At 39.5% G+C, this 26,617-nt stretch overlaps 1 protein-coding gene and 1 long non-coding RNA gene across 2 annotated transcripts in view; both read left to right on the top strand.

Annotated features, from left to right (window-relative positions):
- The window catches only part of ttc9b (tetratricopeptide repeat domain 9B), a 36,878-nt gene extending 18,738 nt beyond the window's left edge, over positions 1-18,140 (top strand). The window contains exons 2-3 of the mRNA XM_055012218.1: positions 11,859-12,041; positions 13,437-18,140. Coding sequence (XP_054868193.1) covers positions 11,859-12,041; positions 13,437-13,531 — 278 coding nt within the window. The 3' untranslated portion in view covers positions 13,532-18,140. The remainder of the gene's footprint in view (positions 1-11,858; positions 12,042-13,436) is intronic.
- Positions 18,141-20,233: 2,093 nt separating this feature from the next.
- On the top strand, positions 20,234-26,207 carry LOC129349308 (uncharacterized). Its single transcript, XR_008602272.1, has 4 exons — positions 20,234-21,065; positions 21,953-22,053; positions 23,660-23,783; positions 24,221-26,207. It is a non-coding gene; the product is annotated as an uncharacterized LOC129349308 (long non-coding RNA).
- Positions 26,208-26,617: the final 410 nt, after the last annotated feature.

Consider the following 26,617-nt stretch of genomic DNA (forward strand, 5'->3'; position numbering starts at 1 on the left):
TGCAAAAACGTTTGATGAACCAGCAGTTTCCAGGCATGACAGTCTGTGTCAGTGTTGTGAGGGAACTGAGGGGTTTCTAGACGGGGGACATAACAAATGCTGTGGGTTTAATAGAAACCTAAGGATGAATGAGAGTTACTAAACAAATATTGGTGTTTTGACAGTAAGTGTGACTACTCTGGTCTGACATAATGAAGTCCACGCATCATTCTGATGTCTTTTAACATTAATTTTTCTCCTCAGTCAGCCGACACTGTGGCAACTATGAAACTAAAGGACATGCAAACAGTTCAAATATACACAAAGTTTCACAAAAAGTGTCTCTAATTAGGCAGGTTCCAAAAATAAGTCTTTGAAGCTACTTTTCTGTTGTTAGATGGGTCCAATATGCAGCTTACAACAACAGTATATTAAAACCATCCATACAGAGCACTTTAACAAATAACGGCAACAATTTTCACACAAATAAATTTAAAAGTCACAATTACCATGTGTGCCTCTCAGACCGTGCAGAATAGTTGTTTTTTTAGGACATAGCGTTTCAATGTTGGCGTATCCCTTCGCAGCCATATTGCATGACCCACAATCCCATCAATTTTTACCCTCGTGTCGTCCTTTGCTGTCACTTACTTAGATCAGATTGTTGACAATTAAAATTACATGCATATAGCAGTGAATTCTCCTTCACTAGTTTTTTTTAAGTTTCCAACTGAAATACATCCTCTATTTTAGACAATAATGGGTAAGAGATGATTGTGAGAATGTTGAAACACAACAAGTCTCAGGACAACTCAACCAAATTTGATGCAACACAGATGAAGCACAGCAAATGTTCTGTTTTAGTGATAGTGATATCAGCACGCTCTGCAGCCTTCAAAAAATGGCACCAAGTTTTGTTTTGATATCACATATGTTTACTCCTGGTACAGGGAAGTTGAATTAGTTGTATCAACTGCAGTCCGGTGTACAGCACTAATCTGTACGTGTTAATTTTGGAATTTATTTACATGAAACACTTTGTAGGCTCTTTTCAGTCGACACTTTAGCAGCTCTTTTCACCAAGTGGGAGACATCAGGAGCTTCTGATAGCGACAGAAAAACTACTGGGGAGATGACGTGAACATCACTTGCTCATAATTACAGTCTGAAAAAAGACACAGTCGCAGCACAAGCCAAGTTGCTATTGAACACATATTTATGAGAGTGGTATCGATCCTCTCGTTTTAACTTTTGGCAAGAAAGCGAGTAAGTGGAAACCTCAAAAATGCTGAACTAATCCTTTAATCCAATAAAAATTCAGTGAAGAAGAGCAAACTACACTCATGGAGGTATGTGATGGATATTTCTGTCCAAATCAAATCTCTTCTCCTCCAAAATCTACATAAATTCTCCCCTTTTACTTATTTTTAAGGACGGTCACAGCACTGTGGAAGCCTTCGACACACACATTCAAGCGGGAGCCATAAGATTGAGCAGTTCTGAGGGTGTTTTTGACACCATATGGAGCTGCATTAGTCTCCCCGCCACAGTGACACACAATCAAAGAGATCATCTGCTCCGCTTGTTTAAGTAAAATGTTATTTGATGACAAGATGAGCTTTTAGCGTCTCAGCGTAATAATAAATCACAGCAGTCATTATGTACATTTCCTCCGAGGGGAAAAGAGCCTGTTTTATATTCCATGTGTCACAGTTTGAGTGATACAAGAGAGACACAGAAGTTAAAACACCCACCGTCTGCTGCACTGTGGGAGTGGCAGTTTTTTCTAGACTGTGTTCAGAAAGAGATAAGAGATGATCATATTAGGCTTTATTGATCCCAGGAGACATTTAGCATCACAGCTGGACAAGCAGACCAGAGAGGCAGATAAGAACAGAATAGAGAAGTGTGGGGTAAAAACTGTGAAATATGAGATTCAGAGAGAGACAAAGGTACAGAATAGATTCTATAGGCAAGGAAAGGGGCAAAAAGGCAGATAATAGGGGGAAAAAGTAGAAAAACTAGATATATTTACCAGTAAATTCTCCTTTCATGGCTGGCAGGGAATGTTCCCACAACACTGACTAAAATTACCTACAAATTATAATTACTTTTTAGAGAACGTGTTTAACTAAATGTTTTATCCCATTAAAACAAAGGAGGAACAATCCTGAACCATCATTCAAAAAATGTTTTCCAGATGTTATCGAGGCTGCAGATGATTTTTATAAAATGTTCCTGTAACATATGTGGCTGCAGTGTTCTGAGGATGTTGTCGAGGAACACATTTAAAACATTAAAACATTCTCACAAATGATAACAAAGAAGGATTGTTCTTAACCCTGGTGTCGTCCTGCGGGTCAAAATTGACCCGTTTTAAAGTTAGAAAATGTGGAAAAAAATATGTATTTTCACAGTGAAACTTCTGATGTCCACATTTTCAACATTTTTGGGAAATCTTTGAACATTTTTTTGGTGGAAAAACGCTGGATTTTGGTTGATTTTTATCTGAATGTTCTTAAAGAAAATATTAGAAGTATTACTGATATATATGGAATCACTTTAGATATTTTTAGGATTTTTTTTTGAAGATTTTTACTCATTCTTTGAAAATATTTACAAGAATTTTCTTGCCAAGTTTGGGGGATTTTTTAAAAATAAAACTTTTAAGGGAAACTTTTAAGGAATTATTGGAATTTTCTTCCTGAAGGTTTTGCAAATTTTCATAAATTTGGGGATTCTTTTGCAGAATTTTTGGATTTTTTTCAGACAAGGAAACGATATTTTTTGGCGCCTGTAAATGAGGACAACAGGAGGGTTAAACCAGCATTCAAAAAATGTTCTCCAGATGTTCGTGAGGCCTGAAAAGATATTTTATACAGAATGTTTTGTAATGTGATATAATTAAGGTGTAACGTTTTTCATGTTTGGTTCAGGGAACACATTGATCCTCTATCACATCCACAAAGATTACAAAGGATGGATGTTTTCAATGCAGCATTCAAAAAGCGTTTTCAAGATGTTATCCAGACCTCAGATGAGAGAATGTTGTTCCTGTAATGTGATATATTAAAGTTGAAACATTTTGCCTTTCTGTTGAGGAGGCACATTATTGAACGTCTATCTATTAAACATTTCCACAGTAATAACAAAGGAAGGAAGTTTTCAATGCAAAATTCCTTAAACATTTTCAAGATGTTACCCCAACCTCATATGACAGAACGCTCATTGTTCCTGTGATGTGATACGTTAACAAAGGTGGAACATTATGGCTGCAATGTTCTGCAGTGCAAAAACTCAAAATCTTACCATGTCTATTTGTCTTATTTTTAGTCAAAATGTCTCATCCTACTTGATTTAAGATAAATTCACTTAACAAGTGACATTTCAGCAGATGGAGGGACTTGTTTTAAGATGATGCATCTTGAATATCTTGTTAAGTCAAACAATCTTGAAATTATCTTGTTTTGAGTTGTACTTTACAAGAAAACTCAATAAATTTAATCCGTCCCAAATTAGGAGGTTACATGAAAGCAAAAATTTATTTTTGAGTGGAAAACTGCTATTTTTTTTTTAACATGTCTGGCTTATTTAAAGACACCTAAGCTTGACAGTCCTGTTAAAATATAGCTTAAAATAAGTTTTCCCAGCTAATTTTGAGATCTCAATATTTTAAATATCAGATCTTATTTCAAGAAATCTTACCAAGCCATTTTTCACTTGTTCTATTGGCAGATTTTTTTCACTTACTTCAAGGTAAAAGTTCCTTGAAACAAGTTTTTTTTTTTCTTGTTTTGAGAGGGGCATTTTTTCTAGCATGAGGACGTTTTGGAGATGTTGTTGCAGGTGCTGTCTGTTGAAGTCACAGTAAATGCTCTGTAATGTCAGTGGAGACGAGCTGTTGTGATAAAGCGAGTTAGGAGCTGCAGCCGTGTCCCTCTCAATAACAGCAAAAGGCATTTGCAAAATCGCTCTGGGTGGAGCTATTCTTAGAGGGCCTGGAGAGGCCGGCCACGCTGTCCGAGAGCCGTGACGTCAGCGTGCGGGAGCCCAGTTTGCTCCAAAATGTGAGGCAGTTTCGTGGTGGTGACTATGCACGCTTCATTAGAATCAATCTGTTGCAGCAGCGTGTAGTTTGTAAAGGAGAGGCAGGAGTGGAAGGTGAGAGGAGGGCACATGTAGGAAGACATGGAGGAGGGTCAAAGATGGAGGCCGTTGCGGAGCTATCTGAGGAAATGAGGAGTGTGTGTGTGAGTGATGGGTCTCTCCATCTGCCGTTATCTTCCTGCAGAACTAATTACTAGGTGATGGACAGCAGACTAATCACCAGGGCCACCAGTGGCTCTAAATTAGCCGGATCGTGGTGTCACGCCTGGTGTGATGGAGAGGAGGCGAGAGAGAGATGTAGGGAGGGAAACTGGTCCGGAGGGAAAAAGGCGGTGATGTAGAGACGGAAAAGGCAGCAGGGTTCAGGCAAATTGCAAATGAGAGCAGAAAAATAGGAAAGTGATGGAGAAAGAGGCACTTTTACACTCACTCTGTCTGCTTCGTCATACATTTATCTCCCTCCTCTTGTCCTCTTGTACCTCTCAAACAGAAATCCTACCATTGTTTTCCCTCAGCTGCTTCTTGACGTCGGTGCCGTCTCTATCTCTGTCCTCCCTCGCCCCCTGTCTCTCATGTCTTATTTCAGCTCCCTGTCTTTTTTATCTCTCTCTCTCTTTTATTCCTCCCAGGCTTTGGCGCTCTGTCTGCTAAATGAAAGCGTGTCTCCATGCAGGCTCTGTTTTTTTTTTTTTTTAAAGACATGATGCTTCAGGCAAACCAGCGGGGTTCCTGAGCATGTGTCAACCACTCCCACTCAGCACACCTCCACATCAACATTCAAGCAGTGGAACACATGCATACAGTCACATGGAGACAGGGGGATGCATGAACACACACTTTCACACTCTCGCACTCGACAGCTGCTTTGCACCTGTTGCGTTTTCTCCGGTTTGGATATTTAAATGCATCATCGAATGCATTTTTTCTCGTCCATTTTTTTTCCAATTTCCTGTGTTTTGTCTACTTGTGCCCCTCTTCAAATGTGGCAGTGAGATTTCTCAGAAAGAGAGCGATATTACAGTGACACTGAAGCGTTGCAGCCTCAGCCCGTTCTTTTGTCCCTGTCCTCACATGACGCTTCTCATTTAGACAAGTCTGTGTGCCTGGTCTGCACCACTTGCTTCCTTTGTGCGATCTCATTATTCATCCTCTCTTGTTACAGATGTGCTCATAAAAATGCTGCTTTTTTTTTTTTTTTTTTTTACTAACACTCAAATCAGCAAACCAAGTCTGTTGATGTTAAGTAGCATTACCTTTTACAAAGAGCTCAAAGTTCAGGGTGAGACACTGTCTTAATTCTAGTCTTTTTGGCTCTTAGTTAATAATTTAGTATGGAAAATGTGCCATTTCAATACCTAGAGATATCCAGTTTACCATATGACAAAGAAAAACAGCAAATCCTCACTTTTAAAATGCTTGAAGCAGGGATTGTTTTGATTTTTGCTTGAAAATGTTTAAATAAAATAGCAATTGCAAATTAATTTTCAGTTGTTTGACTAATTGATAATTGCTTCATGTCTGCTTGCGACCCCCTTTAATCAGTTGTATGTGTCTACAGGTGGGTTATTTGCACCATCAGACAGTGATTCAGTGATAACCTTTATATACAGAATGCTGCAGTATCTGTGCATGGCTGCTGCTGTGTGGTTAAAAATAGATAAAGATCACAGTTACCACATGAGCAATGGCTACCTGGTTAAACATCATTCTATGGTTAATAAAAAGGCAAACTTTAATTTTAAGTCTGTGAGAGATGCTAGATTTATGCTAATTATCACATTTGTATGATCATTTTTGCCAAAAATTCCACAATGTGTGATGATTTCATCATTTTGGATCATTTAGTAGTTGTCATCATTCCAGACTTTCCCATTACAGAACAGTGAAATATAGATCCTAAGCCTGTTTTATGTATCTCCTTTCACATAACGACTTGTTATGACAATAAAAGTGATAAAAGATGTTCTTCAGTGTCTGAGCCAACTTGTTAACTACAGTACTCGATTATAAGAATTAAAAACAACATCTCTGACACTATGCACTCTGGATTTTGAACGTATGCTAGTCTCATTGCTGTTATTTGGTTTGTATTCTGTGGCAATGCTGGTTGGTCATCAGTTGTTGGTGAATGAATTCACTGAAAACAAATGCAGAACACAGAGAGGAGGGAATCCAGAGATGACAGGCTGTTGCTGGTGAATGATGGTGGCGGTGCCTGAAGGCTGGTGACTCTGAACGTTACGTGTGACTTTTGTGGCATTTTTTGGAGATGGAGGTGGCGTTAGCTGCTCACATGAGCTGCTGACAGAATCTTTGCGAGACGAGTGAGCTGGAGAGTTGGACAGACGTCTACCTGAAGGTATAACACGAAGAAGCAGATGCAACTAAGACATTTGGCTGATGATACAACCATGACAGCAGGTAGAAAAATCTGGTGTAGAATGAAGTGATGAGTGGAGGGTTTAAGTATTGCAGCAGGTGTTCAGTGAATGAGTCTCAGGTGAGTCAGCTAATTTACATATTTTCATAATATCTAGTATGTCAGAAAAAGATTTAATATGTCCCAATATATAATATTTTAAATGTGGAACTACATTTCATTGTTTTTCTGCAGTATGTAAGCCAACATGCTTTTCTTACCCACAATCGTCTGCACAGTCATATCACAATAAACAAATTTCAGCTCACAGACAGATGAAAGCTCATTTTGCACACAGACTGGAATGGAAAACAGAGAGTTTTGAGCAAATTATTCTAACAAAGTAATATATCCCAGTTGGATCCATACAGCTTGAAACAATGTGTACTTAGTAAGGGCAGTAGTAGTACAAACTGAGAGCAAAAGTTGTGATTTTCTGGCCAAAGAGAGACAAACATGAGACCAAAAAGTAGACAGAAAACTGGGACTAAACTAATCGTACCATGACACAAACACCAGTTTCATACATGAACACCAGCTGTGCTACATGCCCCTTCACCACCCTGACATCCACAGCTGTACAGTCCTTAAAACACACAACCTTTAGCAGAAATGCACAGTCAATCAATGTGGACATAACAGGACTTTCATCCAGGAGACAAAACTACCTGGTTAAGCTAAAATATGACTCTTTCACAACAACACATCTCCTCCATTTTCCTCCTTTCCTTTCCGGTCTGTGAGGATATTGTATTTTTGAGAGACAGGGCTTGAAAATGAATTAATTCCAAGGGATCCTGAGCTGTACTTGTGACCACTTTCGACCAAATTATTGTATAATTTTCCTTTCGAGCCCTTAAGAAGTACAACTAACCGGTAATTTACATGACAAAAAGCAAAGAGGAGTAAATCCTTTGTTGCACACTTTAGTTCTCTCTGCTTCCCTCCCTTGTTAAATGCTTCCCGACTCATTTCATGTATTTGTGGCAGCCGCTGTCTGATCTCTGCTATCGTGCACGACACAAACAGTCAGCGATGGGGACACCTTGGCTCCAGAGACTTGGCCCGGCTGTGTTTATCAGGCCTCTGTCTGTCTGTCTGTCTGTCTGTCTGTCTGTCTGTCTGTCTGTCTGTCTGTCTGTCTGTCTGTCTGTCTGTCTGTCTGTCTGTCTGTCTGTCTGTCCACCCTGCTCCGATGATCCCGTCATTATCGCACTCTTAATGCATCTCACCACACTCTACATTTCCTCTGGCATGCCATCCATCTGCCTAATGGGCCAGGAGGGTGCGGCCAGCCAGTCATCGCTTGTGCACACTGCTTTTGTGTGCGTGCATTCAGTGTATTTACACAGTGTCTTTTTGGAAGTTGTCATTTCACATCATCTGCTTGTGAGTCTGAGTTGGTTGTGTCATGATACCCAACCCTGGCTTTCACCCACGTTTGTAGTCACCTTTGTTATTGTGTGTTATTTGCAGCTACTGCGTGCATTGTAGGTGTGTGTGTGTGTGTGTGTGTGTGTGTGTGTGTGTTTGTTAGTGTGTCGGTGAACTCTCTAACTGCGTCAGCCATTAAGCCATTATGGACTGTAACTGAATCCTCTGAAAGCTCCACTCCCGTCCACCGCTGCAGGGCGATGATGGATGTCTGTGTGGAGGGATGAGAGTAGTCATGTTGCTGGGCGGTTGTAAAAACAAATAGAGGAAAGGTGTGCATGGGGAGGTAGAGGGCATCTGAGGTGAATTCCTGCTGTAGCCGGCTGAGCAGACTTATGAGCGCAGAAGACGGGAAGCAGCGTCGACCTTGATGCTCTACTCTGGGCTGAGTCATGAGCCTCACTGAAAATAAGAGGGTTGTTAGGGTCGCTTTTGTTCCTTTTACTATCAACGTGTGTGTGTGAGTGAGTGAGTGAGTGACCATGACAGGATCCATGCATTTTATAGAGCGTATATAGTAATTTTCATACAGAAAACACACCTTAAAGGGTTTAACAGAAGAAAAAAAAGCAAACATTTTAAAACAATTGTGGAGAGAATATGCAAGTAGAATCCAGATGTGTTATTTTCCAGCTGTTCCTACAGTATACATGGGTCATCTTAGTCTTGGCATGATTTTGCACAATACGATGCCACCGTCTTTTGGTAACAGACGTTCATCAAAAGATATTTTTGAATGTTGCTGTGTAAAAAAAAATCTCTGAACCTCAAGCAGTTCCTGGATGTGTTTTCCTCCTGTTGCATAAATCATAAAAATGATAGAACAAAAGATGAATTTATTGGAAGGAATTAATATGTACAACATTTTCCAATTTTCCAATGACACCTTTATATATTCTAGATATTCAACTATTTCCATTTTTTATTAGCTTCTGTACGTATGTCGCCTTGTAAACACAGACTTCATTTTGCATGAAAAGTTCCTGAGTGTTGAGTTTTTAGGTTTTTTTACGGAATGTGGTTTGAGAAAATGATTTATTTTTGGTGATTTTTTTATCTGAGACATGTAGAATATGGCGGTTTTGATGACAGAACTGTACGCCACACATAATTAGTTCAAGGAATGAAAGTTAAAAATCTGACAAGCCTTTCTGTTCTTTCTCTGTTTCTGGCTCTCACAGACGGTTTAATTTTGGGGATTTTTTTAAAAAGATAACATGCCTATTCTGCGTTTACATGGAACCTAGTCATTCGTATGCATGGATGTATGACAATGCTTGTCCCAAGGGTCAGATGATCTACCTGCTGATGTGTTTTGATTCCTTATCCAAGTTTCTGAGACAAGGATTATTATAACCAGGATACTTGTGCAACACTGGGAAACTTTTGGCATCTTTAATGTTGTGGTTTTCTTATTATTACAAGCCAAAATGTCTGCTGTAGCAAAAAAAAGAAAAAAACTGCAGTAGTGCAAGAAGATATTCAGACATTTTACTTATAGTAAAAATATATTTTAAAAAATCAATTGTAAGCAAAGACCCTGCATGAAAGCCTTATTTACGTAAAACTACATATATTAGGGACAAATTGTAGTTGTCACATTGTTAAAGTTCTGACACACAAATCTGTTTTCAATTGTTGGACTTTTTCTCTAATCTTTGATTTTTGGTGGGATGTTGGATCATTTGATCATCGACTGATCTTTGAAGATTAAAGGAAATAATCATGACTAGTTGGAGCTGACATGCATCTGAAATGTGAACCGGCTACAACCTGCTTTTCATCAAAAAAAAAAACTATGAAAACAGCTGGTTTAATCTTTAACGGTGTGTTATATGTTTTTAAAAAATGTTACCTTGTATAAAATCTTTATGTTAAAAGTAGCTAAAGCTATCAGATAAATAGAGTAGTTACTACAATGTTTAGTAGTTTTAAATGGGAATACTCAATTAAAAGTATCTAAAAATTGTACTTAAGTACAGTTTTTGAGCAAATGTACTTTCCACCACAGAGATGTGCCATATTATTAAAATGTAATTCTGTATAAACCATAGATTTAGGAAGAACAAAAGGGAGGACATCTCTTGAGAAGATTAAAGGGGATTATAATGATAGTAATGTGATGTTATGGATAATAATAAAGAGCATTTAAAACATTAAAATACATTCCCTGATGCAGCTTTCTAAAGAGGATAGAGGTAGCGTTAAAGATGGCTTAATTAAAACGTTTATTTTAATTGCATGTGCGGGAGTAAAGTTCAAGTCTGCAGCTGTGTTGTTAGGCAACACAAAAAGTACACACAACATCCTGCCTGAATTACATCTGTGAGACGCACACAACTTCAGCCACTAAATGCTAAAAACATATCGATTGCTATTGAATGTGTTCATTCCTTGATGTCTCTGATGAATTATTTAGTGTTTTGGAGTTGAGTTGTTGACAGGCAAGGCCAGAGAGTGTGTATATGTGTCCATTAGTCCTTCTCATTTGATAAAAACACTCTGACCATTTCTCACTCTGTATCGGCTTTTTTGTCAGTATTTTTGTGAGGTTTAGGGGGAGATGGTGGGTAAAGAGCCACTAGCTACTTTTAACACACTGCCACCTTCTCCTCACCCCCTAATCTCCCACTGGTCTCACCGTTTCTCCTCTACTTCAACCCCACAACCTCCCACACATACATGCCTCCTCCTCCTCCTCCTCCTCCTCCTCCTCCTCCTCCTCCTCCTCCTCCTCCTCCTCCTCCTCCTCCTCCTCCCTTCATCCCTGCCTCTCCTCTCTCCGTCTCTCACTCCTGACTCACCCACTGCCTCCCAGCTAACTGCTCCTGACTCATGCTATTCACAGAGCTGTCTGTGTGTCAAGGACAGACTGGGAGGAAGGAGGAAGGATGAAAAAGGAGCTGGATCAGGGAGGTATGACTGTGGGAAGGAGGGGAAATTATTTCTGATACATCACCAGATAGATGAAGTCACAGGCAGGAGGAGTGATGGGAGTTAAAACGGGATGCGAGTGGTTGTGATCACCAGAGGAATAGTGTTTGAGTGATCAGATATCTGAGCCATCAGCAGGCGTTTAAAAGCTTTAGTGGACTAAAAGCTGTCTGTGTGTGTGTCTGTGTGTGTGTGTGTGTGTGTGTGCGTGTGTGTGTGTGTGTGTGTGTGTGTGTGTGTGTGCGTGTGCGTGTGCGTGTGCGTGTGCGTGTGCGTGTGCGTGTGCGTGTGTGTGTGTCTTTACAAATGAAGTTACTCTGACCTTAGCTGATCTTGTGGCTGCTGAGAAACGCCGCAGCGATCTATAGGATGTGATGACTAGAATGAAATACAAGTCTGATTCTTGAGGGCTCGGTGCTCCACTTTATGTCTGTTGAAGTTTAGCTCGTTTGATCTCGACAGTATCAAGAAGTATCGCTGTTTCTCTGTATGGTCCTCGTGTCCTTCTGCTTGTCTTCTCTCCTGCTGCCCTCGTAAGCCATCTGATAAGTCGAAGGCATAAGACTGAAACATCCTCACAGCATTTTTTCACCCTCATATTCTTCTAATTTGCATGCGGAGTTCAACAGCAGCATACAGAGACGCTGCTCTCCTGCCCCGAGGCTCAAACTGCTTGCACGACTTTTTGTGTTTTCTCTACACTGTGAGACATTAGTGCTGGCTATTTATAGTCCGCTCACTGCCACCCTGAGGAAGCACTGTGGAGGCTAAATTTCACTGTGGCTCTATTAAAAGACACAGAGTGAGATGTCAGCAAAACTATCCCCGTCTTTGTTTTTCACTCCTGGGACGTGCAGCTCGTTTAAACTCCACTAAATGAGACTCGAGGTGTTTGTGCAAACAGAATGAGGCAAAAGTTGTAAATGACCGGGATGTTATCTTCAGTCATCTTCAAACCACTAACCTGCTCGTCTTCTTTCTGCAGCGTGTCTGTTGCAGTCTGAGCTGGTAAACTACGAGAGAGTGAAGGAGTACTGTCTGAAGGTGCTGAGCCATCAGAGAGACCACTTCAAGGCCATGTACCGGGCCGGCATCGCCTTCTATCACCTGGGTGACTACGAATGTGCCCTACGCTACCTGCGTGACGCCAAGAACCGCGAACCCACAGGTGACAATGCGTATTATTGTAGCTGTTAGTGGATTTTCAGAGCAAAGGCTTAATGCCCAGATTCAAAAACCACAACATACAGTGCCTGGAGACAATTTGGTAATTAGACATACTGTAATAGTAGATGCACAATTAACGTGGGAAGTAAGTGCTTTGAGCAACATGGGAGGAGTTCATATTCTACAGTGATGGATATTTTATCACCTGACTCGTTTTAACTCCTTATTTTTGCATTTTCAAAGTGTCAAGTTTGATTTACTGCAACTGAAACTCATTTGTGACATCTGCAGAAACAACGGATGAACAGGATCTTTGAGCTGCATGTGTAATACATGTATCGTGCATTATCCCTCCTGCTAAATAAACTATAAAAGACTTTTTTAAATGTGAAGTTGGAATAAAATATACACGTTTAAGCAGGATTTTGAAAGTTTAATCTAAACAATAACATGTTAAAGCTAAAGTAAGAAAAGTAACACGCTTTAGAAACAGTTTTAGCTTGTGCTCCTTTGGTTTCAAGAGTCAACAAGCTCGGCCGTTTAGACGAACAAAAATGGAGCAACGGCAGCAACTGCAAGCTCAGTTTTTAATATCAGAGAGTAGCTTTGTGTTTACATGTTGGTAATTTCCTCCGTGTGTTTTAATTGATGAGGGCTGCAGATCTTCATGGGATTAGCAGGTGACTCCCACTTTAACCCTCTGAACTCTGAGTATTTTAATTGCTCCTGTCAGTTTTACTGACTGTAGGCTCATTTTTCACTGCAATATAAAATATGAGATGAGCACAACCATGGCAGGACATAAAGAGAACTTAAAATGACTTCTGTACGGTATAGCACAGTTCTAATGAAAAGAAAAGAAAAGAAATGAACTTGTTTGATTATTTATTTTGCAAAAAATAAAAAAAAAAAACTGCAAAGCTTCATCTTAAGCTTAGATTTAGTTAGTTTCCCCGACAGAGCAGCACATCACAGATGAGTAGTTCAAGGACCACCAGGAGGTTGAAAATGTTTCTACAAAGATAAATTATGTAATTTGGGCAATTTTTTTTGAAGATAACATGTCTTTCAAATCTGCCAGCAGTTTTTAGATCTGAAAAGGTTGAAGCATTGACGTTTACCCTTGTGCCTTTACATTTTCCCCACCATTTAAATATTCTTTTTGCTTTGAAATAGACTTTGTAAGGTCACAGTCTGTCTCATGGGTGGTTCAAAGCTTTAAACTCAATTTGATATTTAATGGACAAAAAGAAAAGAGTCCGAGACTCGTTTGCAATCTTTATTTTTCAGAAAGAATCCTAAAATTACCCTGATTAACAAATATGATTGGACTGATTGAAGTAAAGTGACTCTTTTCTTTATTTCCATCTTTCTTTCATTTCTCTCTGCATCTCAGACACCAACGTGCTGCGATACATCCAGCTGACAGAGATGAAGATGAGTAAGAGTGGACAGCGGGAGCGAGAGAGCGGCAAAGAGACCCAGGGCTAACCTTCCACCTTTTCACCATCCCGACTCCTCCCACATTTGACCCCTTCGAGCTGTCCTCCAGTGACCCTCCCTCTCTTCACCTCCTCTAATCCCCTATTGACTCCTGACAGCAGCACAGACAGAAGAAACCCAATCGCCCGCCTGTGATGAACAAAAACGGGACACATATCAAGCGCTGTCTGCAACCCACCCTCCTCTTTTTCCTCCTCTTTGCTCCTCTTTTCCCCCCATTTCTCCCTCAGGTGCTGTGGTTCCTCTCCCTAGGCGCCGTCAGCAAGCAAACATGAAAAAAAACAAAACAAAAGAAAAATCCATAAAAAACAAGGAGGATGCTGTATTATACTCATATGAAACCGTCATTGTGGTGGAATGAAAAAGGAGCTTCAAAACATACATATGAATATTGGACATTTGCGTGATTTAGTAAATGTTTTAAACGCATAAAATGCATTTTTGTTTCTGCTCTCTCTTTTTCTCTCTGCCTTCTCTCTCTCGTTCTTATTTCGTACTCTTGAGGAGAATATGGGGGTTGGGAAGCTCGACCACACCGGGAGGAGGGCTGGGGGTGTGTGTTGCTGTGTGCAGTCAGTTTAAAGCTTAATTAGAGGATAGCAAGGGTTGTGTGTGTGTGCGCGACACATCAAGACTACAGCCCAATTTGATTGTACATCCAAACCCAACAGGGCTCACTCAGGCCCCTTGGCCCAGACTATGGGGCTGACTAGCACCAGAAACCTTTCATCTAGAAGAGAAAAAAACCTGCCTCTGTGCTTAGTCTACCACTGTCTCACTTTGCTTTCCTGGATGCCATGTATCTCAGTTTCTAGACTGTTTTTTCAATTCAAGGGCTAATTCAAGTGTTTGTAATCCGTCATTAGGGTTTTTAATTTGCTGTCATACTCAGTAGTAATCGGCCGTTAATCGCATCTGCGTGTGCAGCAAAGAGACACAATTTTTTCCAGCGGTTCTTGCTGTAATCAGGTGCGCTGTTGTGGAAACTGGCATGTCTCGAATCCGTTGCCCCTCCTGAGTCGTGTTAATGTTATTGAGACTGTCGAGGCCCCTCCCTCCTATCTACACCTTCTGTCCTCCCGTTAATGATGTCAGAAGATAGCCAGTGAGGTCGGAGTTCCATCAACCGCCGTTGGCTCGGTGGAGAGCCGCTCTAAAGTTTTCTGGCGAGAAAAAACACTTTGACAAATCCAAAACGGAGGTCCAACCTTTTATCGCTAATGCTGAAGCTTCCCAGACGTCGATACGACACTGAGGAGACTCTGGGCAGCGTTAGTGCAGGGAAAACAATCACACACATCTGTCCTGACAGTCCAAAACCACCATCTTGGAGCACTCAGCTTTAGTGCACTTCGACATGAGCGAGCCATTTGAGATTTCTCCTGCTTACGGTTTATTGACAGATAAAAACATCTCTGAATATTGTTCCCAGCTGCGTGGACAGAAAACACTCAACATTAGCATTAGACGCTACTGACGATATGGTTTGTGGATATCCATTACTAGCTGCCAAACGCTGCCGCTGCTTCTCTTGTGACTTGTGGAGCTGAATCATTGATAATGCAAACATTGCTTTTCTAATAGCTTTACCACAGGCGTAACTTTGCCTTCCCTGTTCTGCAGAAGGTTGGATTGATAATTTGTGAAAGCATGACCTGAATTTCCCTTGTCTCTGGTGCCATGAAACCCAGTTTCCTCTTTCTCGTGTGCAAGCCCACCTCCTGCATGAAATGTGCGGCTCCAGAGAGTAACTTCAGATGTTTGGGATAGGGATCATATCTGCTCTATTGCTTTCTGTCATGGCATGCTGCCACTAAACTGTTTGCTCATACCTCTGTTTTATCCATTCTGCCCTTTATAAACACAGAAGGTGGTGACAGACTGTGATCACAGCAGTAGAATAGGTATCAAATAATTCTTGAATTAAAAAGGGGGTCTTTAATAATTTAGAGTCACCTTCTGGCTTGGCCGAGGTGACGGATTCTTCCACTGCTTAAGAAATTCAAAAAGACGTGGAGGAGGAAATCAAATCAAAGAAAGATGCTGGGAAAAGATCCCCCCCCTCCTCTCCCTGTTTATTTCATTGACCTGCTATGAGGTAAATGGGGACGTAAGTGTGTCAATGGGACTCTGGAGAGACGGCACCATGCATTAAAGGGACCGGCATGATACAGAGAGACTCCAGTGGAGGGAGAAGTAGGTCGGCCCAGTAAAGCAGCTGTGGCAGATAAGTTTAGAGCTAATTTATCATTATACACTAAATTACCAAACATATGTGGACACAGGAGTGCACACCCATAGTTGAATCTGGTGATAATCTGCTGCCATGACAGGATTTCCACAAGATTCAGGAACCTGGATGATGGAATATGATCACCATTCAGCCACAAGATCGTTATTGATGTTCGGCAATAAGGCGGCGTGTCGGATGTGGTGGATGTTTCTATGTAGGCAAGTCAAGTTGTTCCACATTAAACCAGGAAAAATATTTCTGTATGTCATATTGCAAGCTGTAGTATTAGGATTATAATAGGGTGTTTGACCAAAATCACGAAAAAACTGATCAAAAGTACACAATATTACAGTAAGTGGTTTGTAGAGTGCAGGTTAGAAGTACTAAATAAATAAAAAAAGCCAATCACACAACCAGCTTAGTGGCTTTTCAAAATAAAAACACCTTGAATCAAATAAAAATGACCATCAAAAAATGCTTTTATTGTGAAAGGATTAAATATTTCCAGTTTTCCATTAGGTTGTTTATTTTATTTTTTTTACATTATTCATATTTCTGTTATAATAACTGGTTTGTCTGTTTATTATTAGACACTGAAGGTCTTGAATGAATGAATGGATGAATGGTTTATTTCAGTTACAATATTACAGTACATTAATTTCATTTTGTGCATTTAAATAACAGAATTATTATACGTTCTTACAGTAAACATTTTTTTCCTTTTTCCTTCCGCTCCCTTTTCTTCCTTCTCTCTTCCTTTTATCCCTTCTCCTTTCCTCTCTTCTCTTCCTTTTCCTTCCCCCTTTCCCTCTCTTTTCCCTTTTTTTCTTTCCTCCTTTCTTCTCGTTTCCCTTTCTTTTTCCTTTTCTTCTCTTCCCCTCCTCACAAAAAAAAAAAAAAATTTTACAAGCTCTGTAACCAAAAAAGGAATAGGCTGAAACTGAGGCTTATTTTGCCTATCCTGTACAAAAAATAAAATAACCCAGCATATCAGTAATACAAGAAATAAAGGACAAAAAGAAAAAAAAAAACAAGATTTTACTCAAAATTAATTGTTCTTAATCATTTCACATATAATGTTTTCATGCAAGGGTGTCCACATACTTTTGGCAATATAGTGCCGAGAATAATTGGCATCTCAGTGATATCTGTAATTCTTATGAATTGTGTTAAAGTAAAGACCTTTCTGATTGGATGCAAATTCAGTGAACATGAACCAGAAGACTGAGTCAGTTAGGGTGAAAACATCGTCTGCAGAAGCCCTCCTCACTCTTGATGTGCGTCTCTACTCTGTGTTTTCTTTCCATGACTCCTTGTTTCCCTAAAGGAGGTAAAGCAACACAACAACGAGGAGCGGCACCTGCAGGCTCGGTCTCCATGGCTGCCTGGGCTGTCTCCTCACCCACGGGCCCCTCGAGGATAGGTCTCCCTCCCGATGGTCGTCTCTCCATGGTGCCAGTCTGCCACCTTGTTTTTGTCTCGCTGTGCTACGTCGTTCGAGCTCGACGTGTGCTACGACCGTCTAGGGATAACTAGCTGCACATAGAACAGGTTTGTTTCTGGCCAGTGAGTCGTCTTGATTAAGGACTCCGAGGCTGTTATTGTGATCCGACAACATGCTGTGTGTGCGTATAGAGACAGAGACACCGGATCTCTGCATCAGTGTAGCTTTGAAAACACTAAAAGCACAACAAAAAACATAGAGACGGAAAAGTTAAAAACTACTGGCTGTGTTCATTTATTTTTGCTCTTTTTACTTTGATGTCATTTGAGGTAAATGTTTGTCAAATGTCAAAGTAGTTTTTGTGAATATATGATACAAATGTACAAAAAAAATAAGAAAAATGGAAAGTTTTATGGTTGTGAAAAGCTTTACTTTATTGAATTACTTTATCAAAGCAAGAGATAGAAAAGAGAATTTTACTATAGCGGTTCCACGGAGCTGCTTCGTGACTGTGTCTGTATTTGTTGGTATTTCTGTTGATGTCCCTTTTCGTCGAGGGATCCAGAGAGCGTGCAATGCCCTTCGACCCCTCCATCCAACCGACCATTCGCCAGACTCGTCTGTCTCTGTACAGTAAGACGATTGGTAAACACAGGAATGGATGAGAACTCTGAGGAACTCGTGGTGGAGCCACAGGCCTCCATCCTGTTTGTTTCTGTGCTGACATGAAGGACATGAAGGTGGGGACGGCAAGGCTAAGACCGTGTTTTTGTCTCGCCTCGCTCCCAAGAGGCCTTTTTTCCATTCAACATCCAGACATCCGACTAGCCTCCATCACTGGTTTTACTGAACTGCTAGCCCGGGAATGCACTATTGATTGGTAAATGAAGATTCTGAATAAAGTTTCAAACAAAGTGAAACGCTGCTGTTGTTGTTTGGTGACGACTTGCACTCAGCGAGTCTGCAACAAGGAAAAGCCAGTGCAGTTACAGAAGAAGGGAGTTTACAATAGTGAAGAAAAAGATTCATGCTCTGCACTGACCTGGGCTGCCAGCGATTCATCTCAAATATAAAACTGAAGATCTCACATCATATAAAAATCAGTAAATTCTCAAATTAAAGTCCATTAAATCAATCAGTTGCTGTAATTTTAAACTCCAGATCAACTTTCCAGAACTGAGTCAGCAAAGTATCAAGTTGCCCAAAATTACTCAAGTCCATGACAAAAAATGTATTCAAAGTGAAGAATGTAGATAAGTCACCAAGATTTGACAAAGATAATTGTCCATCCAGCTGTGTTGTGACGGTGCAGTGCTTTGCTGGTAAGCACTCTTTTAAAGGGACGGCCCATTATTTTCACTTATTTATTGGAGAATGACCTCTATTGTTCTGAAGCCACTTCCTGAGGTCCTATAGATTAGTTGGAATGATTTTCAAACTTCATTCTTGATGGAGGTTGCCTTTCAAGTTCCTTTTAGTAGCTGATATTTCACAATCCTCAGGATATATCCACTGACTAGGGTCCATGTATATTTTGGCAACTAGATTTTCCGTTCTGAAACGGGTATTGAAAAACAAAAAAGTGGTTATTTGGTTTTCGTTTTAGAATACAAAAAATAAAATTGAAATACAAGGTGTTTTTCCTTTTCATGATCAAAAAGGGAAAGACAAAATTTTAAAAATGCTTTGATTTTCATTTTATATTTAGAACAACAAAAAAATAAAATCAGTAAGAAACAGAAACGAAAAAGGTCAGTTTTTTCATTTTCTGAGACCGGAAGTGGTCATCAGCAAGTGTGGAGCCAAACGACAGCAAGATTCTCAGAGGGCGGAGCCAGAGAGCAGTGATTGGTCAGACTGACTGAGAGCCAGAGAGCAGTGATTGGTCAGACCATAGACATACAGAAGACAGCTCGCTAGCGGATCTAGTCTGCTATATGTATCTATGGTCGGCACGTCTGGTAGCATCTCTGGCTGCTGTTGACCTTTTTTTTTTGGAGTAAAACACGGTAAGAAGATAAATACTTCTAACCGGTAGCGTTGTTTTGTTGTACGTTAAGTCAGCGACTTGTGAAGAGTTGTGTTTTGTCGTGTTTGAGCAGTTGGTCCGGACGCGTTAGCTAGCGGGCTAATTACCACAGGTGGCTAACTTACCGCTGAACACCTGTTAGTTGCTGCCGCAGCTGTCCTCATTATTAGAATGAAATTCTCAACCTGTGTTTCTCTGCTGTGTATTTCAGCTTTTTAAAAAGTTATTTTACTTTAAGGTGAACTGAAACCCGTTCAGCTGCACTGAAGTTTAGCATTAAGCTGGTTTGAATTAACACTGCGCATTACCTCTCTGAATCTCCGTAATTTCATTAAATTCCTTCTCTCTTCCACTGCTCAAGTTCAGTCCAGTATATAAAGTGACATTGATAGTGAATAAAATAACAACCAGCCATTGTATTTATTTATTATTGCATGTATTTGTAGTAAAACATGAGTTGAAACATCCTACTTTTGGATCTAGAACTGCACAAGCCGTTCATTTTCAGTCACCTGATGAGTTAAACTCCCCTTTTTATGTGAGGTTGAAGCAGAAAGTCTGAGTTAACAAAGAAAGCTGTTTATAAATTGCGATACCTGTTATCTCTGACTGAGGCTTTAGTTTTTGTTGAGCCGATTTACTCATAGAAACTTTGTTCAGGAAGATTTCTCAGTAGCTCAGAGGACAGGCTGCTTTTTACACAACCTTGTAAGAGAATGTCTGCCAATGCTTTCAGCAGAATTTAGAAACACAACACTTCCTAAACAGATATTTTGAGGCTGTGAGGTTGAACGTTTGAGAGTATATCAGTGTGTTTGTTTGTGGTCTTTCTGTTTCTAGGTGGAAGCTGAATTAGTGAGGATGACTCCTGCTCCTGTCATCTCTAAGCTCCTCACACATCTTTACCTGCACATGAGGAAAATCACTCCTGTAGAATGCAGGTATGTTTGTCATTATTATAAAAAGATGTTGCCTGGTGACCTGTCAGAAACCCATTATACAGAGTCAGCCAAAATAATGTTTACACACATCAGGAAAAGAAAAACTTGCCTAAATATCTCAATACCAAATTTATTCAGACATCACTAGATTAATAAAAGTTATCTTTGGCCTCTACAATTACAAGAGGTGCTCAAAGTGGTGGCCACTGGCTTCCAGACATTTGTGTTGTAGACGTCACTTGTTGATGCTCCATTCATGAGGGTAATGCCATCTGTTGGAAAAACATCGTACAACAGGACACAGAGTTATCGTGATTTGATCAAACTTCAAAAGAGGTATCTATATGTATAGAAGTACTTATACATATGAAATATTTATAAAAGTTTTTCTTTTCCTGATGTGTGTACATTATTTTGGCTGACTCTGACTCTGTGAACTTAATGAGAACAAAACTGTCATTTAATTGTTGCTCTGAAAGCTTCTTTAGTGAAAACTGGCTGGTGTTCTGCTTTGAAACAAACTGCTGTTGAGGTCTGTGTTTTTAGGTTTAACCCCACAGTTTCTGAATGAACTGATAGTTGTTTTGTTTTTTCCTGATCAATGTGGACGTTATAATTGATGGTAACATTTACTGATGATATAATCAGCATGACAATATAACAGTAGAACATTCTGACCACCTGACTAATACTGTGTTGGTCCCTTTATGCTGCTAAAACTCCTCTGACCCAGTGGTTCATCAGAACCTCTGGGGATGTCCTGTGGATCCTGTGGATCCTGTGGGTTGCAGGGTGGGTCCTACCTAGACCAGGCTGATCCTGGACCATCCCACAGATGCTCCATCAGATGTGGATGTGGGGAGTGTGGAACCCAGGTGAACAGCTTAGCTCTGTCGTGTTCCTCAGACCACTCCTGAGCAGTTTTAGTTTGTCCTGCTGAGGGTGGCAGCTGGCATCAAGGACTACTGTTGCCATGGAGACTAGGGGGTTGTTTCTCCTGCAGTGTTTAGGTGGTGGTACATGTCAAACATCCACATGAACATCAAGGTTTCCCAGCAGAATGTTGCATTAGAACAAGATGATGGATGTTGTTCTCTTCAGCTGTCAGTGGTCAGAATGTTGTGGCTGATCGGTGGATCTGTCTGCCTTTACTCTGACATCCAGAGTTATACAAAAGTGTAGTATGTGTGCAGTGCAGAAGAGATTTACTTTATTGTATGCAGTTTTAGTGGTCCCATCAGAGAAAATCATATCCATATACAGATTTTTATTAATTCCAGGGCTGGTTCAGTAAAGATTATAATGATAACTACATCAGATAATTCTTTGTCGCAGTTTGAATTTTGCAGACTGAGAGATGGTTGAGTAGGTTTGCAGTTCTTGTTTTAGCAAAATATGTTATAATAGAAGATCTTTATTGTCATTGTCCATGAAATTATCTGCAAACCAGCAAAGTGCATCAGTCTGAGGTATCTCAAAATAAAGAAGTAAAGAAAAATGCTTCTAAAGCCAATAATAAACAGAATATTTTGAGGGAATATTCTAAAAAGGAAAGAAACGCTCCATTCTCACTCCTCTCAGGATAAACTGTCATTAAAATTGACTTTAAATTTAGCTTCAACACGAGATAAAAACATTTACTTTCATTACTGATGTTGTAAAGTTTTAATAAAGTTCATGCTACTTTTATAAAATGATGAAAGTGAATAAATTGTATTTCTGTGATCTGTGTTTGATTTCTGTCTTTTCTCCTGTCATCCAGATGTTCAGAGGGAGATGATGCCACATCTGGTCCAGCTGATGGAAGGTCTTGAAGTTCTCTGACTGGCCTCGACTGAAGATGGTCGTCTCACTGGATTTAAGGTTCAGATGCTCAGTAACAAACTCCACCAATGAGCCAACAGGGAAGCTTTAGGTTTATTAAATGTTGCTATGAAGGTTTCGCTGTTTTTCTTTGTGAATGCAATGAGCTCCAACTGAAAGTTGAATTAGAACTTAGAAGTAAATCCTTCCATCTGAAATGATTTAGTTGCATTAATAACCTCATAACATTCTAATTTTTATTCCAGTCTTGGTTGGAAATAGAATCTCTGTATTGATTCAGGTAAAAACTGAACTTCATAGCATGTTGGAGCAGAACAACCAGATGAAAACTGTGATGGTGTTGGATTGTCAGACTGTAATTTTGCAGCTCAAAGCAGCTTTTCTAGCTCAGTTCATTCTGACATTCAGCTATGAATCAACACAGCAGATGGTGATCCATGCTGTGGAAGTCTCACATCTCCTGATTTAATGGAGCTGCTTTGCACTTTTTACACTGTTTATTCACCAACACTTTATTTAATAAAAGTCCCATCTAGTTTTTATGAGGAATGTGATGTTTTAATTTCTCTGTGAATAACTGCAGTCTAATGCAACAGCTGGAGTTGTAACATCTGTCCTGATATTGATCATGAAGTATTGATCAGAATACTTATGGTCAGCAGTCATCCCTGAAGTTTTACATTAAAATCTTTACTTGTGTTGTGAACTTTGGTAAGAAGCAGAAACTTTAGCGTTGCCATGGATACATGAGTGTTAAATTCTGTCCATGTTTCCATTTTGGGAAATGCAGTCCAGTTCCAGAATGTGGAGGAATTTAGTCTCACAATCACAGACAACAAATATTATCTGAAAGTCAGGTTATTGTTGTTTATCAGCACAATACAAAAAGATTAATGTTAGAAATATTCCAGTTAAGACTCTAGAATATCATGATTTATGTAAATTTACCTCAATAATATGAATGTTCAGGTTAAGATTGTGCAGTGATATTTATTATGCAAGTTTAGCTGATTAAAGTTTATGACTCTGCACTAAAATATTATTTAAATTGACATCATTATTATAATATTTAGGGTCAGACCTTACAGTATTGAGATTAAGAAATCAAATCTTCTATAAAATGTAAATACACTGAACTCATTTGGATATATTTAAGTGAGGCTCTACAATATTATTTGACACAAATCTATCTAAATCAAAATTTTACTAATTTTTACTCCAAACATTTACTGGACTGATTTAAATATTAAAATCACTCCTTTCTTGTCCTCTGCTGTACGTTCAAACCTGAGGCCTTAAATAGAAACACACAAGTATCTGATTGAAGGAACTTCTGCAGAGTCCTGGTTCCAGAACATGATGGTAGAATTATAGACAAACTTTAACAAAAGCTGCCTGAGAGTTTACAGGTTTTTATGTTAGATTTCTTCAGTAATTTAATGAGTTATCAGCAAAACTCAAGTGTTCATTTGATGAACTTCATTTCCTAAAACATCCAGAATTGGAGCTCATATCTTTGGCAGCTCTAAAGTTTCTGCTCCTTCAAAGTTCACAACACAATGAATGAATTCCTAAAACACTCTCAATGCTGGAGAGTGTTTGTGATGCTGAAGCAGTGATTCATTTTTCTGTTTCTTCTCTGGAGATGCACAATGAGGGACATCTGCAGAGACTGAGAAAGAGTCTCACCACATCCTGACATGAGGAAAAAGACTTTATTGAAGACTACAATGAGAAAAACTATCAGACAGCAGACGGCTGCATTCAAGGTGAGCTCTGAACATTTGATCTGGAACAGGAATTCAATCACGGCAGCCTGAGCTTCATTTCAGTCTGTAGCTGCTGAATTCATGGATGAATCATCTGGCACTAGAGAGGAAGACTATCAAACATCCATGTCAGCTGATGGAGGTCCAAGAGTCTCACCAAACAAACAACCTACAGAGTGAAGACCTCCAATCTGATTGGACGGCCTCCTATTCAGCCACATGTGAACAAATGCCTCTAAGCTGATTTGTTTTCTAAAATAAATCTAGTTTGAGTCCTAATCTATGCCTGAGTGTTTGCTTCTTTGCACCGCTGTTAACAGTTTAGGCTGTTAGATTGTTCCAGATAAGACAAGTACAAGATTCTTCAGAGCCATTCTACCACAAACCTGACAGGAAGAACTCCAACAGCTACTGAATGTTCCTGTGGTTCCTTCAAGGCTACAGGAGGAGCCCTACGAGGACGAGCCGGTCCACCTGATGGTGGCCAGTCGCTGCGGTTCAAAGCCAACACCGACTACGTGGACTTCTACTGGACCACATGGAGGCCTTCAAACCGGACCAACAAGTTCAGCGACTCCCCGACTCGTGGGTCTGAGGATACCGAGTCCACCCTTTAGGGTCTATATTTGAGGTTTTAGGTGGAATATTCCTTGTGAGAAACCTCAATCCAGACTCCTCATAATGACATTTGAGATTCATGCTGCTGTTATTTGTTTAGTCCAGACTAAACAACAGAAATCCACAACTGTAATTTTATTTCAGGACTCAGTTATTAAATATCAAAACAATCTATGTGACTCTAAAACCTCAACAGCTTTACAAACTCTAAGATTAAACTCTCCACAAGGATACAAAATAAGTTGGACTTCTACATGAGAGCTTTAATTATTCTTCATCTACTTCCTGAAAAGTTTGGTTAATAAAAAAGACAAAAACTAATATTTTCAGCTGAACTAAAGACAGACTTTGTGATTTTTCTGCTCACGTTGTGTTGTTGTAAACTTCCTCTTTCAAATAAATATCCTCCTAACCCCCTGGAAACCAGCGTTTGTCCTGTTTTTGTGTTGCTCATCAGCTACCCTAGACAGCTGGGTCATAATGTTTTTTCAGCAACACACCATACTATGACGTTTTTACAATAAGGGTTCTACTATGAAACCAGTTTGACATGTTCAGGTGTTCTTTGTGTGAAAACTCAGAGATTTCAGGTATCAGAAGGTGGTTTTCAACTTCCTTTAACTTTCTGCTTCAACTTTAACCTAAATTTCCTTGACTAACCCAGCCCTCTGGACTTCCAGTAAGCTGTGCTCCTATTGGCTGTCCAGGTGGCTGCTTGGTGTTATCAGGAACACCTGAGCAGCTCAGTGTCTTCCTGCTTTATTTAGCTGCAGACAAACATTTCCTCTGCTTCTCTTCACCGTTGAACCGGGTTTGGTTCCGTTGCTTTAGTTAGTTCTTTAGGCGTTGGCTTGCAGCTTCCAGCAGTAAAATCATCTTTAATGTGTTTCTTGGTGTGTTTTAGGGCTTTGTACTGGATAGTTGTCTTGGTAAATGTGGTTCTTTAGCCACAGTTAGCACATGGTGCTAATGTGTGCAGTGATTAGTGGATTTGTTGCAGCTGAGTTGTGTCTTTATCTTGGCTGTAGTGAGTCTTCAGAGGTTTTTGGTCAGACACATTCTGTATTCTTGTTTGAGAACCAACGTTGGTTGTCCAGAAGGTAAGAGTTCCTGTCCTGATTCTCTGTTCTCAGAGGTTCTCTGGTAGGCTGCAGGAGACTTTAGTATTTGGGTTGTGTTAGTTTGGTTTTTGTACGGTTTCATTTGGACGACTATCTTGAGGCCCCTCCATGTGGTTTAGTGAGGTTTTCTGGAACAGTTCTACAAAGCAACCTGCAGCAGAAGAGACTTTGAGAGTTTTTAGAAAGTTCTGGAGACCAGACTTTAGAGCAGCAGAAACATTTGTCAGCAGTTTGAGCAGGAGAAGGTGAGCTTCAGAGTAGAAATGAGAAGGAAACCTTCTTGACCCGTGTGGTGAGGTCCTGTACCAAGAGTTTGAGCAGGTTGTGAAGAGTCTGTAGTTCTTTGGTCTGAAAGCACAAGAAGAGTCGACTCATTAAAGGAGAAAACAGGAGATATTGTTGGTTCTTCTGTCGCTCTGCAGTTTCCAGTTTCCTTAGACTGAATATCCAGTTTATATTTTAAATGATTTCCCATGTGAGCCCAAGAAGACTTCAATAAACTCCCTCCATCCCCTGGACACAACAAATTTTATTACCATGTTAAATCTTTTTTTTTTTTTTTTTTTTTTTAATGTTTTTGAGTTTTAATCATAGTTTTTTCTCTTTGCTTGTTTAGTTTTGTCATCTGTGTGAAAGGTGCGAAACAAATAAAGCTGAATTGATAAACTGAATAACTGACTAACTCATGATTGTGACAACAGAATAGTTTTCATTGTGATTTAAGGATTTATTTCATTTTTAAGATTAGGGTTAAAATCTTGACAGAAAAAGATTAAAGAAATAAACTACATAACAAAAAGCAATTAAATCAAAGGACAAAACATTTAATACAATAAAACTTGTAAAAAGTTTTATTATTAAAAAGTATTTTTTAAATGTTTAATTATTGAAAATATTTTATCTGTAATTTTTAATATTTGTATTTTAAAAATTTTGGTTAATTTCATAATGACATGTATCTTCTTTAATTATCTAATTCAAAATTTTGTCTGTTTAATATAATTTAATTGTATTTAGTGTGTAACTATATTAAACAGAAAAAATATTGAATTAGATAAACAAGATACATGTCATTATGAAATTAAACAAAATTTT

The sequence above is a fragment of the Amphiprion ocellaris genome, chromosome 7 (assembly GCF_022539595.1).
Source record: "Amphiprion ocellaris isolate individual 3 ecotype Okinawa chromosome 7, ASM2253959v1, whole genome shotgun sequence".
Taxonomy (NCBI): Eukaryota; Metazoa; Chordata; class Actinopteri; family Pomacentridae; genus Amphiprion; species Amphiprion ocellaris.